This window comes from Wickerhamomyces ciferrii, contig 00088 (genome assembly GCF_000313485.1).
Source record: "Wickerhamomyces ciferrii WGS project CAIF00000000 data, strain NRRL Y-1031 F-60-10, contig 00088, whole genome shotgun sequence".
Classification (NCBI taxonomy): Eukaryota; Fungi; Ascomycota; class Saccharomycetes; order Phaffomycetales; family Wickerhamomycetaceae; genus Hansenula; species Hansenula ciferrii.
Genome location: NW_011887652.1, coordinates 12522 through 32161, shown reverse-complemented (window position 1 = coordinate 32161; position 19640 = coordinate 12522). Strand labels below are relative to the sequence as shown.

At 31.4% G+C, this 19640-nt stretch overlaps 11 protein-coding genes across 11 annotated transcripts; 5 read left to right on the top strand and 6 right to left on the bottom strand.

Moving 5' to 3' along the window:
* Positions 1-615: 615 nt before the first annotated feature.
* Positions 616-1155, bottom strand: BN7_3250 (L-methionine (R)-S-oxide reductase; the record flags this gene model as incomplete). Its single annotated transcript, XM_011276099.1, has 1 exon — positions 616-1155. The coding sequence occupies one exon, from the start codon at positions 1153-1155 to the stop codon at positions 616-618; it is 540 nt and encodes a 179-aa protein (XP_011274401.1).
* Positions 1156-1546: 391 nt separating this feature from the next.
* Positions 1547-2542, bottom strand: BN7_3249 (5'-nucleotidase surE; the record flags this gene model as incomplete). Its single annotated transcript, XM_011276098.1, has 1 exon — positions 1547-2542. One exon carries the CDS (start codon positions 2540-2542, stop codon positions 1547-1549), a length of 996 nt encoding a protein of 331 aa, XP_011274400.1.
* A 1260-nt stretch (positions 2543-3802) lies between these two features.
* URH1 (trifunctional uridine nucleosidase/nicotinamide riboside hydrolase/nicotinic acid riboside hydrolase) lies at positions 3803-4777 on the bottom strand (the record flags this gene model as incomplete). The annotated part of the gene is made up of 1 exon (XM_011276097.1): positions 3803-4777. One exon carries the CDS (start codon positions 4775-4777, stop codon positions 3803-3805), a length of 975 nt encoding a protein of 324 aa, XP_011274399.1.
* A 483-nt stretch (positions 4778-5260) lies between these two features.
* BN7_3247 (uncharacterized protein) lies at positions 5261-8631 on the top strand (the record flags this gene model as incomplete). The annotated part of the gene is made up of 3 exons (XM_011276096.1): positions 5261-5274; positions 5501-6642; positions 7367-8631. The coding sequence occupies 3 exons, from the start codon at positions 5261-5263 to the stop codon at positions 8629-8631; spliced, it is 2421 nt and encodes an 806-aa protein (XP_011274398.1).
* A 121-nt stretch (positions 8632-8752) lies between these two features.
* BN7_3246 (uncharacterized protein) lies at positions 8753-9625 on the bottom strand (the record flags this gene model as incomplete). Its single annotated transcript, XM_011276095.1, has 2 exons — positions 8753-9353; positions 9585-9625. 2 exons carry the CDS (start codon positions 9623-9625, stop codon positions 8753-8755), a joined length of 642 nt encoding a protein of 213 aa, XP_011274397.1.
* Positions 9626-9872: 247 nt separating this feature from the next.
* Positions 9873-11018, top strand: BN7_3245 (uncharacterized protein; the record flags this gene model as incomplete). The annotated part of the gene is made up of 1 exon (XM_011276094.1): positions 9873-11018. The coding sequence occupies one exon, from the start codon at positions 9873-9875 to the stop codon at positions 11016-11018; it is 1146 nt and encodes a 381-aa protein (XP_011274396.1).
* Positions 11019-11734: 716 nt separating this feature from the next.
* BN7_3244 (uncharacterized protein) lies at positions 11735-12994 on the top strand (the record flags this gene model as incomplete). The annotated part of the gene is made up of 1 exon (XM_011276093.1): positions 11735-12994. One exon carries the CDS (start codon positions 11735-11737, stop codon positions 12992-12994), a length of 1260 nt encoding a protein of 419 aa, XP_011274395.1.
* Positions 12995-13581: 587 nt separating this feature from the next.
* BN7_3243 (uncharacterized protein) lies at positions 13582-14913 on the top strand (the record flags this gene model as incomplete). Its single annotated transcript, XM_011276092.1, has 1 exon — positions 13582-14913. The coding sequence occupies one exon, from the start codon at positions 13582-13584 to the stop codon at positions 14911-14913; it is 1332 nt and encodes a 443-aa protein (XP_011274394.1).
* Positions 14914-14986: 73 nt separating this feature from the next.
* BN7_3242 (uncharacterized protein) lies at positions 14987-16690 on the bottom strand (the record flags this gene model as incomplete). The annotated part of the gene is made up of 1 exon (XM_011276091.1): positions 14987-16690. One exon carries the CDS (start codon positions 16688-16690, stop codon positions 14987-14989), a length of 1704 nt encoding a protein of 567 aa, XP_011274393.1.
* A 675-nt stretch (positions 16691-17365) lies between these two features.
* Positions 17366-18832, top strand: BN7_3241 (putative transporter MCH2; the record flags this gene model as incomplete). The annotated part of the gene is made up of 1 exon (XM_011276090.1): positions 17366-18832. The coding sequence occupies one exon, from the start codon at positions 17366-17368 to the stop codon at positions 18830-18832; it is 1467 nt and encodes a 488-aa protein (XP_011274392.1).
* Positions 18833-18994: 162 nt separating this feature from the next.
* Positions 18995-19630, bottom strand: HPT1 (hypoxanthine phosphoribosyltransferase; the record flags this gene model as incomplete). Its single annotated transcript, XM_011276089.1, has 1 exon — positions 18995-19630. The coding sequence occupies one exon, from the start codon at positions 19628-19630 to the stop codon at positions 18995-18997; it is 636 nt and encodes a 211-aa protein (XP_011274391.1).
* Positions 19631-19640: the final 10 nt, after the last annotated feature.

Below are 19640 nucleotides of genomic sequence, written 5' to 3'. Positions count from 1 at the left end.
CGTATGTTTTGACATGAAATCTTCAACCCTTTTTCCAAATCAGCATACTAGTAAAACTCTCTCATATTGTAGCCTTATGAGCCCTATGACGAAAAAACAAAATTCAGCCACGCATCCCCGTGTCTCTCAAAAGACCATAATACACCAGCCCATCCAATACATTACGAGATAATCTGAGCAGCAGCAGCACCCAACACAAAGTAGTTTCTCATTGGTGTATCAGTGGCGAATTAATTTGGAATATTTTGCTCATTTTGTTTATTGTTTATTGTATTCAGCGGTTAATTAAAATTTAGATGAGGAGCCGGAACTGGGAGAAAAAGAACCGGAAATAGTCAAGAATGGCATGTCAGCACTTACATAATCAGAATTTGTAATATTAATATTAGTGAACATTTTGACTTAGATAGTTGAAGAAGTTAGAAATGAGTATAGGAGTTGATTTAATATCAAGAGATGTAGCTCTTACGAATTCCATTGGATATGTATGTAGATATATATACATAATTAAATTAGTTGAGTTACATCGGTTAATGATAAATCACTGAAATTATTATACATTCGTTTTGTAATCTATATTCATGAGATGGTTTTCGGTCAAAGATATAAAATAATTCAGTATTCATACCACTTATTCCCATCAGCAATCAATTGTGCCAATTTTTCCAATTCTTTTTGATCAACTTCATCAAAAGCACCTAAAACTAAACCATCAATATCAATAACACCTCTTAATTTCCCATCTTTCCCTACAATAGGGACAACAATTTCACTTTTAGTTTCACCATCACAAGCAATATGCCCTGGGAATTCTTCAACATTTGGTACAACTTGAGTTTTTTCAGTTTGTGCAGCAATTCCACAAACTCCTTTACCTATTTTAATAGTTTGACATGCAACTTTCCCCTGGAATGGACCCAAGATTAATTGTGATGGATCTTCTGGATCAACAACATAAAACCCAGTCCAATTTACTGGGATTTTAAGTGAATGATAAGCATGCCATATTAATGATGATGCATTTGATAAATTTGCAACCCAATTTGTTAAATCTTGTGAAAGAGCTTCATATGATAATGTTACTGTTTCTAAAGTTTCTTGTTTGGAAGATGAAGTGAAATTAGAATAATCTGCATGGTGTTGATCTTCTCCCATTGTGATTGTATTGTATCGTATTGTTATGTTAAAAGGACAGCTAAAAAATTGGAATATTTGATGGTTTATTTATAAGATTTATATATTACAAAGTTCAAACTCATCGCTTCGGATGAAAATTTAAAGCCATAGTTTATTACATCAGCGAAGTAGTGTCTGCTTAGTAATCAGTATAAGATAAATTTTGACACAAAATTCAAATAGCTGCAAAAACATGACAATTTGATATAAAGTCTAAATTATAATTATATTTTTTGATATATACTAGAAAAGGTTTATATATATATATAAAGGAAAGAAAACAACTATTCAAGACATACCCAGTATGTCAATGAACAACGTATAAAGAAAGAATAAAAGAAAGGATATAGTGAAGGGGTATATATCAGATCTATGATCTTTGAACTAATAAATCACCTAATAAAGCTTTAGCTTCATTGGCTTCTTGTTCTGGAGCAGAATAATCAACACTGAAGGCAGAGACTGAAGTCCAACAACCATTTTCAGTAACTGAGTTTTCACTTGGTAAATCAAAGATACCATTATATTTAACACCAGTAGCAATTGAACCATTTTTCAAGTTTGAAAATTCAAAAACACCTGAAGTTTCATTTAATTTTAAACCTGGAATAGCAACATGCTCACCAGTTAATCTTGAAAAGACAAATTGTGGATCTGAACATTCTTCTGAACCTTCTTTAACTAAAGTAGTAACTTTTGGGAAGTTAACATTTAAACCAGTACCTAATGGTAAGACTCTTTCATTATCACCTTGAGATTCAAATAATTTTGAAGTGATTTCAACAACTTTTTTAGCATAAATGTTTGCAGGAGCATTTGAATCATCATTTAATGAATCTTGATAGAATGAATTATTTGAAGTTGAACCAGAGAATGCAACAGCTGAATAACCTCTATAAACAGCATTATAAGTAGCACCAATAGTACCAGAAATGGTGAACATTGGAATATCCAAGTTTAAACCTTGGTTAACACCAGAGACAACTAAATCAATTTTAACATCAGCAAAATGAGTTGGTAATAAATAATCAAAAGCAAACCCAACACAAGCAGCTGGTGTAGCATTGAAATACCAAATATGATCATCATTTTCTTCATGACCCCAAGCAGCATCACCTTCTTTTTTGAAATGGAATTGATCATCATGTAATAATTTATCAGTATATGAAAATGTAAAAGTACCACCAAAACCTGATCTTTGTTCTAATGGAGCAACTAAATAAACATTATGACCTGCATTTGTTAATTCTCTATAAGTTGCTCTGATTTCAGTTGAAGCCCAACCATCATCATTTGTTAAGACAATGTTTTTAGCTAAAGCTGCTGTTGATAATAAAGCTGTTGTTAAAGCAGATAAAAATTTCATCTTTGGATTATACTGTTGTTGTTTGATGGAGTATAGAGATGTATATAGATCTATCAATAATCAGGAACTTGACAAGTATTTATACCCATATTTTATACCCATTGACCGAGTATCATCCTCGAGAATTGTAAAAATTGATTTACCTATTGAATCGTAAGTTGAAAGCTTAAAGTCTTTTGAGTTTAGTAGCCATTACTTGATTAGGACGCACGATATTCCTGTATTTGATAAAATGGTTGCATTTGTTTAAGCAGATATACACCAGCACGTGGAGTTGGAACTTGGTATAGACAGACAAACAAAGCTGGAACGGTGAAGATTGATTAAGAGAAGCTTAGATTAACAGGAAAGAAGTACTATGATGAATACCATCATCTACTTGTACCTATTATACGTTCAATAACCCATTCATTCTCTTTTTTCTCCAGTTATTATCTTATCAATTGAGCCCAGAAACCAAGAGTTCAAATTGCTTGTATCCGTTAAGAACTATAATTCCGATCACCGATGATGAAGAAAACGTTTTAACAAAGAGAACGTAATCGAGTACGCTTAAGTACCGTCCTATGAAATATATTCACCATATCATTGACTCATGGGTACATTTTGCCTTAGAATAATCCAATAGTATCAATCAATCATAACCCACGAGTATCTTATGCACCAAATCCCAATTCAATTGGAGCCTGAAGCTTCAAGCCAATCCAATTGATTGAATAGATAATCGACAATTACACTGAACAATGCATCATACGTCTCGTACTGCAACAAATGAATTAAATCAAACACCCATTTTACGTCGGCTGGAAACTTGGTGATCTGCATGGTTTATTCCTTGGCTAATGTTATCTATTTCATCAAATCATATTGTATAATATCTTCATGTATATTACAACAAGTATTGATCCTCTTGAGTTAACCTTAGGTATATATAAAACGTGTTAATGCACCAATTCAATCAACCATCAAGGTTTGATTATTCGCTCTAATAATTAATTCAGCTGTAACTCAAGGTTTGACCATGATGGTTTGGTTGTATCAATAGGGGTTAATATATGCGTATACTCGTGGGTACTTGATTAATTACATCCAAAATCAATCTATCAAGATTCAGAGTACATCAGTTCTTCCAGAATCTATGGATGGTTTATCCGATCGTAAATTTATACAATGATCAGACCTACAATCTACAACAATCATCAGTACTAGTTTAATCATCGATCTCGATAATCATCATTATATCATATATAAATAAATAATCTATTGATCTGCAATATCAACAGTTTCCAAAACAATTTCCCAAAACTTATCAATATTCAATTTAGTTACAACTTTAACACCATTTGAATCATTAAAATAATTTAATTTCCCTTCTAATTCACCATTTTCCACAGCGGTTAAATTATATCTAATACTTTCAATACCTAAATCAACAAATCCATATTCCTCCAAGAGAACAATTGCAGCTAATGGATCATGAATTGGTGGTCCTTCGATGAATGCTTGTTGTGATTTATAAGTTTCTTTGAAAAATTCCATTAATTCATATAAGAATTTTCTTAAATTAGATGAAGTTGACTGTAATTGCTTTTCAACTTTTGAATTTAAAATTGCAGTATGTGTAACATCAATTGGTAATAATATAGTCTTTGGAGATAAGATTGAATCTTGGAAAATATAATTAGTTGCATGAGGATCACAAAGTGTATTAAATTCACCAGCACCCCAATTTGAAATTTCAATACCACCACCCATAATGGAAATAAATTTAACTTTTGATTTATATTCTGGATTTTCTAGAAAAAATTTACCAATGTTTGTTAATGGACCAGTTGCCACAATGGAAATTTCACCAATATGTTGATCAATCTCTTTTTTCAATGTATTGTAGAAAGTTGTTAATTCATCATCAGTATCATTTGGATTTGAAATATCAATCACCGGGGTAGGTAATTCAGTACCAGCAAGTCCAGATTCTCCATGAATACTTGGTGCATATTTAGCTTCTTTAATAACAGGTTTAGAAGAACCTTTAAACACAGGGATGTTTAATTTTTGGAAAATTGTCAAAATTGATAATGTATTTCTTGTTGTATTTGTTAAAGATGAATTACCAAATGTTGTTGATATACCTAATAAATTAAAATTTGGATGGAATGCAGTTAATAAAATGGCAATCATATCATCATGACCTGGATCACAATCTAACCAAACTGGGATCTTGGAAATTGTCATTATTGTTCTATATGTTTATCTTATAATTCTATATGTATGGAATGCAGTAAATAGCAGATGGGAAAAACTGAAGCAGCAGGATGGCTCTAGTAACTGTATCAAATGACTCGATAACCAATAGCACTGATCACAAATCTAGGAATTATTGCTTTATATGATCCTTCTAAACTTTTTGATTAATTCTGAAAAACTTTTCATTAAAAATGTGTCATTTAAGTTGAAGTACTTTTTCAATTTTGTAAACGTCGTAAACTAAATCCTCTACCGGATTTAAATACACAAATCCGACGGCCATGGAAAAGCTTAGTCAACTATGACATAATCAATAATATTCAAACTCATAACAATTTTGTTTATACTAATCAAATTGACCAATTGATCTTTAGCGCTGGGATAACTCACTAGTTCATCTTGTTTATCGAGTAAGGCTTTATGATGGCGGTTGCAATGTTACAAATGAAAGCACAGGAAACACGTTAATCAATGGACTTCAAGAGGTATTTTCCATGCCCATTTTTTCAAATATGATACGTCTCAAGATACAAATTGATGCTAGAAATATTTTGACATGTCACATTACAAACTCGAACCAAAAAATAACTTAATTATGTTGAAAATCCTTGAATTTTGCTTCTAATTATCATTTTGTTTCATTGAACAGTTCTTGAAGATCCGTCGTTAGTTGTGTCTGCTCACAATGCTGAAACATATTAGGTTCAATAGAGGTCATAAGGTTTTATCATCATCTTTATTTCAACAACAACCAGCTTTATTGGCATCCAAACTTTTGAACAAGAAGTTGCACTCATCATCATTGAGATATCAACAAGATACATTAACAAAAGCTAAGAATGCATTGAACTATCAATGCTATACTTATAGTGCTGCTGTACTTTATAAGGTAGATGACTTTTGGAGTACTACTCATCTAAATAATGTTTCTTACAATAAAAATTATCAAGATATTCTCAACTTTAGGTTAAAGGAGGATCTAGATTTTGACAAAAGATATTCTGAGGTATTGAGAAGTACTGACTCTGGAGAGAAAATTCACTTAATTCTTGATAATGAAGATATTATTGAATATGCTTTTGATTTACATGCGAAGCGTGAGAGATTCAATGGTTTAGGCGTTGAAATAGAAGGTGATCCATATGGTGACATAACTAAGGATCACTTTTATAAAGCTTGTATGATTGTTTTCAATGACAAAGATCCAACAAGGGCTCTAAAATTTGATTTGAAGTTTTATGCATCACATTATTTATTTAACAACAAACCACATTACAGATTTCAAAGAATGGAAATTGATTCTATATCTCATCATGAAGGATCTTCATTGAGTATAAAAGAACTAATCAGAAATTATGTTGGTACTGTCAAAAAAGATGATAAATTGTCTCCCATGAATGAAAAGAAATTGTTTGCGTTACACAAACACATGAAGGACTTTAAAACTGATTTTGGTAATTGCTTTCATGGAAATTCTGAAGGTTTTGATTTATGGGACTACGTTGGATCTAGGAAGGATTTGGCTTGGTGGAAAAAGTATGAAAAACCGTTAAAATTAAAAGAGGAAAGAAAGAGAGCTCATAATAAAACATTTCAAAACTATAAGATGCAAAAATTTGATCGATTAGATGCAAGAACTCAAAAAGCATTCCACGATTACGTATCGAACCACTTAAAGATCAATGAATATATTCATGAAATAGCTATTGAAAATGCTTTATTAGTAAAATCGCTCCATTTTGGACATATTGAAGATTTTACAAGTACACATTCATGTGAACACGCTTTTCCCTTTTATGAAGGGTTTTATCATGAAAACATTGATAATGAATCATCAAAAGATTGTCAAGCCTGTAAAGATTTTAGAGCTTTGAAAGAGGATGAATTAAGAGATATAGTGTTGCGTCTCTATTACCCAGAAAAATATATAGAATGAAAAATTGACTATTTTTAATCTGAATAAACTAGCTGTATAGGTAGAATGTTAATGTATAGATAACTGAATCAAAGAAACCAAGGTATACATACCACTGTATATTATATACTAGTTTTATCAATCTTAATGAGAACACATTATTACTTAAACAGAGCTAGCTATACATCATCAAGCAATGGTACTAGCTGTACAGATCTGAAAGATGAATTCCTCCTTCTATATTCCAACCTTGATAATGACATAGCTAGTTCATTAGAACAATATATTACAGAGATGTATACACTGTACCTCATTAATCATTGTACTCATAATGCGCGAAAATAATATCGGCCTCAGATCTTTCAATTGTTGTTGAAGAACTTAATTATCAAAGTAATTTAATAGACATTAAGTACCAGGTTTGCTGATTTGGTGATAGATGGTGCATTTACTTTTAGCACTATATTAGAAGATTAGAAGTCCAATGAGTTCATCCTAGTTTTTACATACCAACAGGTTAAATTGGCGGCATGCAAAATCAGATTTTGCAACATGTTACATTTTTGACTTGTCACATTTCAAACAAATGAATAATCCAACTTAAATATGCTGAGAATCCATGGTTTTTGCTAACTCAAATCATCAAACCATTAATTTAACAGTTCTTGAAGATCTTTGTGTCGTTCGTTCAACCATGTTCAAGCCAATCAGATTCAGTAGAGGTCATAATTTTTTACCATCATCTTTATTTCAGCACCAGTCGGGTCCATTCTTAGCATATTTAAACTGTTATGGCAAAAGATTCCACTCTTCATCATTGGCATATCAACAAGATGCATTAACGAAAGCTAAAAATGTTTTGAATTATCAATGTTATGCTGTTAGCTTTATTCCTGGGTTAGAATCGGATGGTTATTCCATTTATGAAACTGGTAGAGTTACAAAAAAAGAGGACTATTCGTATCTTAATATGTTCACTTCCAGGACTTTTGATAACAACAGAAGGTACACCGAGTTATTCAAAAAAAATATTGACACTGAAGAGGAAATACATCTAATTATGGACACTGAAGATATATTGAAATACTCATGTGATACACATGCGTCAAGTGCCATGTATAATGGTAAAGGACGTCTACAAATGCCACATAAACTTAAGGATGAAACTGAAGAACATTTTTACAAAGCTTGTCTGATAGTCTTTAATGATGGGGATAATTCGAAAGCCTTAAAATTTGATTTGAAGTTTTATGCATCACATTATTTGATTAATGAAAAGCCTTTTGGCAGAAATCAACGAATGGAAATTGATTCAGTATCTCATCATGAAGGCTCTAAATTGACTATAGAAGGTCTAATCAGAAACTATATCGGTACTATCAAGAAGGATGATAAGCTGTCTCCAGTGTATGAACAAGATTTATTCAAAGAACATGAATATAAGAAAGAATGCTTTCTTAATAATACAAATCCTGCTAATCATGGTACTGTTCTTCTGTCTTATGGAGAAGGAAAGGATGTATCTTGGTGGAAGAAGCATGAAAAGGCTCTAAAATTAAAAGAGGAAAGAAAGAAAACACACAAAAAGACATTTGAAAACTATAAGATGCAAAAATTTAATCGTTTAGATAAAAAAACTCAAAAAGCGTTCCACGATTATGTATACCACCATCTAAAGATCAATGAATACATGTTTGAAAAAGCAGTCTGTGATGGTCTTGACAATAGGTTTCACTATTTCGAAGCGCTTGAAGATTTTACAAATTTACATTCATGTGAATTCAAATCATTGATCAAAGATAATAAGAAAAAACTTGATGCTCAAGAAGACTGTGAAGCTTGTAAAGAGTTTGAAGCTTTGAGAAAGGAAGAGAATAGACCAGTTATATTGGCTGAATATGAGCTTTATGAACCTTACATTGATTAAACAGATGAATTGATCATACTAGTAACTCAAAAGTGGCCAACGAAATATATAGATTAATACACGTATTCATCAGTTACTTATTAATAACTCAAATTTCATTTTCCCCTATAGAGACATTAATTTATACCGCTTTCCCAATTTTAAACCTATTCAAGAAATAATCTTCATAATCCAAAATAAATTTGGCAACAATTTGACCAGTAATTTTGGAATTTGGACCAGTAGTTCTTGCAATTGGTATATCTTCAATATAACATGTAACAATAACTTTAGTAGGTGCACCTTTATCAGTATTTGATCTTAATACTGCATGTTTATAAGTTGCTTTATCAATCTTCAATTGCACTAGGTGTTCATTTAATATAGACTTTGCAGTGTTATCGATTTTTTCATCATTAGGTATAAATTCATGCACTTGATCCTGTTCTTCTTTCTTTAATCTTTCTAATTCTCCAACTTCTACTGGTTGATAATCAAGTTGGCCAGTATCGGGTTGGTTTGGTTGGCCGACAGGTTGTTGATTGAGGGTTTCACTTGATTTATTTTGCTGTTGTTGATTGGGAATTTTATTGTATATTTGTTGATTATGATTTGGTTGATATAATAGTTCATTGTGTGGCTCATTGGTATTATATCCATTTGTGCTATATCCATTGACAGCAGTTTGAGTTTGATGATTTATGCGGTTAATATGGATTTTTGAAAGCAAAGAATAGCTTAAACTGGCTTATTTATAATCAATTTCGTTCCGAACATAGTTAATGAATTTACAGCGTCCAATTCTCTGGTTGTTTTTAATATCTCTAAAATCAACCATGAACATTTATGCTGAAACTAACTAATTTAATTATACGCCGCGAAAATATTATCACCTCCAGGCTCAAATTATATCTCGAATTATATAATATCGTCATCAGTGAAGCAGTTCGAAATTTTTTTAATCAGATCATTACATGTCAGTAATTGGCTGGGTAGTTGGTGATGATTTATTCATTGAGGGACTTAGGGCTCTAGTTTTATCATACCAAATGGTCTAGTTCTGCGGCATAAAGTCAAATTTTGCGCATGTTACATTATTTTGATATATCACATTTCCATAAATTATGAAAAATTTATATTAAAATTCATAATATTAAACATGCTGAGAAGTTAAAACCCATGTTTTTTTTGGATTCAGAGCATCAATAGTTTTATTAGGCAGGCGCTGCTGGTGATTTACTTTCTGCTCGTTATAATCCACCATGCTCATGCCAATTAGGTTCAATAGAGGTCATAAGTTTTTGTCATCGTCATTTATTTATCGTCAAACAGGTCCGTTGTTAGCATCTAAGTATTTTGACAAGAAGTTCCATTCTTTATCAATGAGATACCAAAAGGCTGATGCTTTAGTAAAAGCTAAGAATGCTTTGAATTATCAATGTTATACTGCTGGGGTTTCTCCGTTAGAACTGAAGGATTATCCCCTTTATGAAACTGAAAGAGTTGAAATCAAAGAAGACTATTTGTATCTTAAAATGTTCAATTCCACGAAGCTTTATAACAACAGAAGGTATACTGAATTATTTAGAAAGAATATTGACACTGAAGAGGAAATACATCTAATTCTGGACACTGAAGATATAATGAAATACTCATGTGATACACATGCGTGGAGTGCCAAGTATAATGGTAAAGGTTCAAAAATGGAAGACGAACTTGAAGATGAAACTGAAGAACATTTTTATAAAGCTTGTCTGATTAGCTTTAGTGATGGTGAGAAATCAAAAGCTTTAAAATTTGATTTGAAGTTTTATGCATCACATTATTTGATTAATGAAAAACCATATATGAGATATCAAAGAATGGAAATTGATTCAATATCTCATTATGAAGGATCTACATTGACTATAGAAGGAATGATAAAAAAATATGTTGGTACTATCAAGAAGGATGACAAGCTGTCTCCAATGCATGAAAAAGAATTATTCAAGGTTCATGAATATAAGAAAGAATGCTTTCTTCATAATACAAATCCTGCTAACGAAGGCTATGTTCTTCTATCTTATGGAGAAGGAAAGGATGTATCTTGGTGGAGAAAGTATGCAAAACCGTTGAAATTGAAAGAAGAACGAAAAAAGGCACATAACAAGACGTTTCAATGCTATAAGATGCAAAAGTTTGACCGTTTAGACCCAAAGACACAAAAAGCATTTCATGAGTATATATACCGCCATTTGAAGATTAATGAATATTTATTTGAAAAAGTAGTGGAGGATGCTACTTTTACAAGATCGCTATATTTTGAAAGACTTCAAAACTTTACAAATACCCATTCATGTGAGAAATCATTGATCAAACTCAATAATAACAAAGTTGATGGATGCACCAGAAGATTGTCAGGCATGTAAAGATTTCAAAGTTTTGAAAAAGAAAGAGAATAGAGAAGAGATATTGGCTTGGTACGAGGAAGAAGATTGATTTGGATATTAGTATTCAGGTAAAAGGCTTTAAAGAAATCATATACTGACTAAAATTGACTAATTATCTAAAACAATTTTAAGGTTATATGGCACTGTGTATACTGTGTAGTCTATACTATTTAAAAGCATGAGCATTACATGATGCTCATAGGAAATATAACAAAAATTTATTATATAGCTTTATGATCAGCTGATGTACCCATTAAACCTATCACTAGAGAAGGAAGATAAGCACTACCAGCTCAATCAGATGAAATGTATTAATATTATAGTATATCAATTATGTAATCATTATATGATTATACGCGAAAATAATATCAGCCTTAATTGTTGTTGAAGAACAGCTTGTTTATCAAAGTAAACTGTTAGACATGTATCAGTTTTGATGAGCTGGTGACCGTTGGTCCATCTAGGTTCATTTAATTCCAATGATATTCGCCTAGTATTTAATCTCATGCCAAAACAAATTGGCGGCATGAGAAAATCAGATTTTGCGACATGTTACATTATTGACATATCATATTTCGATGAATTGAATGATTTAAATATCCTGGAAACCCATGTTTTTGCTAAATTCTTAATACAGAATTAATCCTTCAGATGAACAGCTCTCAAAGGTTTTGTATTTCTTGCTCCAGCTCACCATGTTGAAACCAATCAGACTTAGCAGATTCCATAAGTTTTTATCACTATCATCATTGTTTCAGTATCAATCGGGTTCTTTGTTAGCATCCAACTTTTTGAACAAGAAGTTCCATTCTTCATCATTAAGATATCAAAAGGCTGATGATGCTTTAGCAAAAGCTAAAAATGCATTGAATTATCAGTTTTACACTGCTGGTAATTTCATTCCTGCTTTAGAAATGGAGCATTATAATGGAAATTATAGAGTTTATCCAAATGAAGATTATTACTATAATAAAACTTTCACTTGTAATAAATACAGGTATAGCAATAAAAGGTATTCCGAACTGGTAAAATATACTGATACTAGAGAAGAGATTCATTTAGTTTTTGACATTGAAGATATTATAAAATATGCATGTGATAGTCATGAGTTGTCAGCGAATTATAATGGTAAAGGTCTACAAATGGAAGATAAATCAGAAGAAGATTATTATAGAGCTTGTCTGATTGTTTTTAATGATGCTGACGGTCCAAATGGGGCTTTAACATTTGACTTGAAGTTTTATGCATCACATTATTTATGGAACGAAAAACCAAGGGTAAGATATCAAAGGATGGAAATTGATTCTATATCTCACCATGAAAAATATTTTCTAGACATAGAATCACACATGGAAAATTATGTTGGTACCATCAAAAAGGATGATAAGATCTCCCCAATTTATGAAAAAGAATTATTTGAAGAGCATAAGTTCAAAAAAGAATGCTTTATTAAAAATAAAAATTCTGGTAAACATGGCAACTGTTACACCATACCGTATAAACATGGAAGGGATGTAGCTTGGTGGAAAAAATATGAAAAACCCTTAAAATTAAGGGAAGAAAAAAGAAAAGCTCACAATAAGACATTTCAAAGTTATAGGATGCAAAAATTTGATCGTTTAGATAAGAATACTCAGAAAGCATTCCATGATTACGTATCAAATCACTTAAAAATCAAAGAGCCAATATTTGAAAAGACTTTTGATGATGCTTTACTCAGAAGAATCCAATATTTTAAAAAGCTTGAAAAGTTCACAAATAATCATACATGTGAGAAATCGTTCAACAACTATATTGACGATTTTGATTATGAGTACGCTGAATTTGATGATGAAGAAATTGATGGATTATCAGAAGATTGTCAAGCCTGTAAAGACTTTGAAACTTTAAAAGAAAATGAAAAAAGGGATATATATATACCCATAGATATTGACTATATAGTGGAAAGGCCATGAAATGATATGATCTAATTCACAGATTATACAAGATAATCGCATACATAGAAATCAAGGTTATATGAGACTATAAAATATATGAATTTATTCTCTGTTCTTTATCATACTCATAATTATCCAGAGATGTGAAAAGATATTTGTTAGTATTCTTATAGCTACGAAAATTTGATCAATACTAGGTCGAAGAACCAGTGATATTAGCAATGGTTTATTAAAATACTATCGGGATCTTATATGAATTCAAAATCTTAACATATACTAAATATGATACGATTCAGCTATAAGACCTAATCCACAACACCCTTATTTGGTAAGACTGTTACATCAGATACACCTATCTGTCTAGGTTTGGTCATTTAGTATCTAAAAATAACTGAATCATGAAAGTTTATTAACCTTATATAGACTTAATGATTTCCACCAGAATATATCATACTAAAATATCTGACGGGATCAGATTTTGTGATATGTCATTATAATATAATTTCCAAATGAACTAAAATTTACTGAAAAACCATGGTTCTTGCTTCAGAAATCAAGATCTTTATCAGTTAGTACTTCAAGGTCCTGTATTGTAGCAGTCAACCATGTTCAAACCAATCCGGTACAATATATGTCATGAACTTTCATTGTTATCATCGTCATTATTTTTTTACCATCAACCGGCTTTATTAGGATTAAAATGTTTTGACAAAAAGTTCCATTCTTCATCATTAAGATATCAACAAGATGCTTTAACGAAAGCTAAGAATGTCTTGAATTATCAATTTTCTACTATAGGGAGCTATGATCCTGGGTTAGAGTTTGGTGATGAACCCTCTGGTGATTATAATAGAGTAAGAAAAAAAGAAGATTATTGGTATCTTGAATTGTTCAGCTCTAAGACAAATCTTAAAGAAAACAAGAGATATTTCGAGTTGTTCAAAAAAAGTATTTACAGTAGAGAGGATATTCATATAATTCTGGACACTGAAGATATAATGAAGTACTCATGTGATACAGATGCCTGGAGAGCCGGTTCTGGTAAATGTCTAGAAATATATGATGATTTTGAATCTGATACCGAAGAGCATTTTTATAAAGCTTGTCTTATTGTGTTTAATGATGGGGATAAATCAAAAGCTCTACAATTTGATTTGAAGTTTTATGCGTCACATCATTTAGTTAACGGAAAACCATCTTACAGAGATCAAAGAATGGAAATTGAATCAATTACTCATCATGAAGGTTCTGAATTGACTATAGAAGGTATGATAAGAAATTATGTCGGTACTGTTAAGAAGGATGATAAGCTGTCTCCAATGCATGAAAAAGAATTATTCAAAGCTCATGAATTCAAAAAGAAATGTCACCTTCATAATACCAAATTTACTAATGAAAATTATCATCAGGAATCTTATATAGAAGGGAAGGGTGTATCTTGGTGGAAGAGGTATAAAAAGTCTTTAAAGTTGAAAGAAGAGAAACAGAAAGCTCACAAAAAGACATTTGAAAACTTTAAGATGTACAAATTTGACCGTTTAGATCCAAAGACTCAAAAAGCATTCCATGATTATATTTACCACCATCTAAAGATCAATGAGTATATATATGGCAAAGCAGTGCATGGTATTGGGGGAATCAAATCGCTCAGAGCGCAATATTTTGGAAATATGGAAAGCTTTACAAATACACATTCATGTGAAAACCCATTGATTAAAGTTGATTATAACAAAGTTGATTCACAAGAAAACTGTCAAGCTTGTAAAGATTTTGAAGCTTTGAAAGAAAAAGAAAATAGACAAGTGATCCTGGATGGTTTTGAAGCAGATGCTGAATATGATGCATATGAACCTTACTCTGAGGAAAATGAACCAATCAAATTACCAGTGATTAAAAAACCTATTTTGTGCGCTGATGACCAGGGAAGTATATATTAGATTAATACGACGTATTCATCAATTACTTATCAGTAATTCAAATTTTACTTTCCCCTTATATAGAGACATTAATTTATGCCGCTTTCCCAACTTTTAACCTATCCAAGAAATAATCTTCATAATCCAAAATAAATTTAGCAACAATTTGACCAGTGATTTTGGAATTTGGACCAGTAGTTCTTGCAATTGGTATACCTTCAATATAACATGTAACAATAACTTTAATAGGATAATTTTTATCAGTGTTTGATCTTAATACTGCATGTTTATAAGTTGCTTTATCGATCTTCAATTGCTTTAGGTGTTCATTTAATACAGACTTTGCAGTGTTATCGATTTTTTCATCATTAGGTATAAATTGATACACTTGCTCCTGTTCTTCTTTCTTTAATCTTTCTAATTCTCCAACTTCTACTGGTTGATAATCAAGTTGGTCGGCATTTGGCTGGTTCGGTTGTTCGTTAGGTTGTTGTTGAAGTATTTTGTTTGATGTAGTTTTCAGTTGTTGATTAAGAGTTTCAGTGTGTGTATATGTGCGTTGATTTGATTGAAAGTGTGGAATCTTAGTGTTATGATCATTGTTTACGTTCTGATTTTGATGGTCCCCAATTGTATTCTCATGGGCTCTTATTTGTGGAACTCCTGGACTTTTAGTATCATCAATATCCATATCATCTGGACTTCCCTCCTTGACACTAGTCTCTTTCTGGCTTCCACTTGAGTCCACTTTTGATTTCAATTTCAAATCAAGAGCCAATTGTTTCAATTTTGGATTATTTAAAACACTTGAACCTGCTTTAGACTGTGCTTTTAATGAAGATTCTGCACTCCTTGTACTTCCCAATATCACATGTTCATCAACTTTAACCCTGACCAAGTATTTTGGAGTCTCATGCTCATCCACAGTTTCAAACAAAATTTCAAATTCCAAACCTCGTACTAAACAATCTTGAATTATACCGAAATGATAATCATCATCAATTGTTTCATTATATGATTCAAATTGGGATACTAAAGGTTCTAATAAAATACAAAGCCAATCTTGGATTCTCTGCTCATTCGAATCAATGTAAAACGATACTTCACTAACCAATCCTCCTAAATATGCTAAAAAGATTTGATCTTTTGTATATGGTTTAATCAATGGCATTTGATAATTCAACCCCCATTGTTTGAAAATCAGCCTATTTGATAAATGATGACTTAGCAACTCAATATCTTCACCGGGGAATCTTTGTAGTATGTATTGAGCAATGAAACCTTTATAATATGTATAGCCAATGTATATGTGATTATCTATGTCTTGATTTCCCCAGATTGTATCATGGATTTCAGGTAATGGTGTTAGGGTCCAATATTGTGATTGTTTGGTAAATTTGTCAATTATTTCATTATCTTTAGAAGTTATTAAATCATTACCATTAGCATAAATATCTTCATCATCTGCTAAACTCGAACCATTATTATTTGAATGATCTTTTTCATTAATACCCTTTGAGAAATAAGGATCTTGAACTTGATAACTCAACTTCTTATTAAGATTCTCTGGCAATCCACTCAAAATCTCTCTCACATGATTGGATGATGGTGCTCTTTTGATGATATTCATAGCAGCTATCAATAAACTTGTATCAAATATATTACTCTTTGTATACTTCTTTAAGAACAGTTCTTCCTCTTTCTTATGGCGTATATCTTCAAGATAGTCCTCTATTTCACCACCATTTTTGAAAGGACGTATAGGTTCGGATCCAGCATCACCTATATTTTCACCCATGATTTCATCAATCTTCTATTGAGTCTCTTCTTAATAGTACAAAATCTATAATTCCTCATATCAAAGCATGTAAATGTAAACAAGAGACACAATCAAAATTCGCGGGTGTTTTACGAATTTGATAACGGGTATTAAACACAGATTTGAAAGTTGAGACCACTATTAAAATCCAAAAAACAGTATATAAATCACCAGAAATAATACCAATTGTAATATACATCCATTGCGTATATTGGATACTTTTGAAATCAGCTTTTAAATCCATCAAATACCACACTTTAAACTTTCAAGCGGAAATAAAACCCATTTGTTGATACTAGACCCGCTATGGGAAGACCAAGACCGCTAAGACCACAAAAATAATAGACTAGGCCACTCAGACCAGGACTGAAGACTCGGAACTTTCCCCATTTTGGGATCTAATCTCCATTTTCCGATTATTTCAATTAAAGTATGACAAAAAAAAAGACGGTTGAGTAATAAATAATTTATAGGGTATAATGTGTGATGGATTTAAATAATCTAAATGGAAATTAATTGCTTGGTGAAGGTGTTTAAATTGAAAGTGAAGAAAGTATAAATAAAGTCAATACTGTCTATTGTTTTGATCGATTGTGATCTTGATCTCATAATCATTGGTGGTAAACAATACAATATAGTGAATAAACTTTCAATATGTCTAGTGCAATAGACCCTGAAATTAAAACGAGTTTTGATAATAATGATCATGAATTAGATTCATCAAATATGTCAAATAATTCACCATCTCAACCTCAAGATCCAGATCCAGAAAAACAATCACCAGTCCAAACAAATATAATTGAAGTCCCTGATGGTGGATATGGTTGGTTTATCGTTATTGCAGTTTTTTGTTTTAATGTTGCAACATGGGCATCAAATTCAGCATTTGCCATATATTTAGCCCATTATCTTAAGGAAAATAAATTTGAAGGTGCTACTAAAATTGATTATGCAGCTATTGGTGGTATAGCATTTGGTGTTGGATTATTTTGTGCCCCTGCTATAATTTATTTCATTGGTATAACAGGTCCAAGAACTTGTATTATTGTTGGTGGGTGTTTCCAATTTTCTGGTATTATGTTGGCAGCTTTTAGTACTAAATTATGGCAATTATATTTAACCCAAGGTTTATTAATTAGTTATGGATTAGCATTTGTTTGTATTCCTGCAAATATTTTATTACCTCAATGGTTTAGAAAGAAAAGATCATTGGCTCAGGCACTTTCAGCTTCTGGATCAGGTGCTGGTGGTGTTATGTTTAATTTAGCAATGCAACATATAATTGAAATTAAAAGTGTTAAATGGGCTTTAATCACCCAGGCTATTATATGTGCAGTTGTCACTGGTATTGGATGTGCTTTAACTCGTACAAGAAATGAACATGTTAAACCAACATTCCAATTTTATGATATAGAAGTTATTACAAAATTTGGATTTTGGATAATGAGTTTTTGGATTGCAACTACATTATTAGGATATGTTGTTATATTATATAATTTAGCAGATTTTACAAGATCTTTAGGTTATTCTGGTTCACAAGGTTCAATTGTTTCTTGTATGATTTCTGTTGGTGTTTTCTTTGGAAGACCTACAATAGGTCAATTATCTGATAAATTTGGTGCAGTTTCTGTGGCTATGTGGGCTCATTTATTAGTTGCCATTTTTTGTTTTGGTATGTGGATTCCACTTCGTAATTATGCAAGTGCTATAGCATTTGCCATTATTGTTGGTAGTTTAATGGGTACAATTTGGGCAGTTTTGGGGACCATAGTTTCAAGAATTGTTGGATTAAGGAAATTAGCTACAACATTAGGTTCCCTATGGGTTATTATTGGTATTTTCGGTACTGTATCACCATTAATTGGTATTCAATTAAGATCATCACCTGGAGCAGGACAAGAATATTCACCAATTCAATATCAACATCCAGCAATTTGGTGTGGTGTTTGTTATTTTGCCGCTGCGATGAGTCTTTGGATTATGAGAGGTTATTTAATTGCAAGAGATGAAATTGCAGAAGAACAAAATAGTCATATGGATAATGGTGAATTACATATAAAAGTTCCATTTAAGAAAATTTTTGGTAAAATGTTTGTCTTATCAAAATTAAGAAAAGTTTAGGCCTCATTACAACATCATATATATATATATATAAATTATTTGCATTAATTATTCATTTAATCATTCTATACTAATACATAATATTCATAAATATTCATAAATATTTCTAAAAAAAAGTAGTAAAGATGTATACTAGTGTACAAAATATTAGCCCATAATAGTTTATGGTAAGAAAACATCATTACCTTGTTCAATGGCTTTTCTAGTATGGGTAACGATATCATTTGATTCCCATGGATAAGCAATCCAAACATCTTCAATTTCTCTAGCAGCAATATAATTAGTTTCATTATAAACCTCAGCTGGTAAATCAGCCTTCTTTGGTTTTAATTTATTATGTAAAACGAAAATACCAAAATTTGTATTAGCTTCTTCAACAGAAATACCTTTTGCTTTAGCTTGTTCTTCAACATCTTTTTTCAATTCATTAACAGCATAATTTAAAGTAGTTCTTGTATCATCAACTTCATCAACAATTAAGATATTTTTACCTAATAAAGTGAAATCAGTATTTTGATAATCTAACCATTGAGTACGAACAACTTGTTTACCAATTTTTTCAGCATCAGTTGATGAAGAACCTAAATCTTCATAAAGGGATAAAACAACAGCCATAACACGAACATTTGGTGAACCTGGTTCTTTTAAGAAAGTACGAACTTGTCTTGCTGGAATTAACCCACCACCAGCGACTGACAAGATTAAATCTGGATTGAATTTTTTCAATCTTGGTGTTGATTCTTGAATCAATTGATGAACATGATTATAACTAATATAAACTTTTTCTTCTTCAGACATATTGATGAGT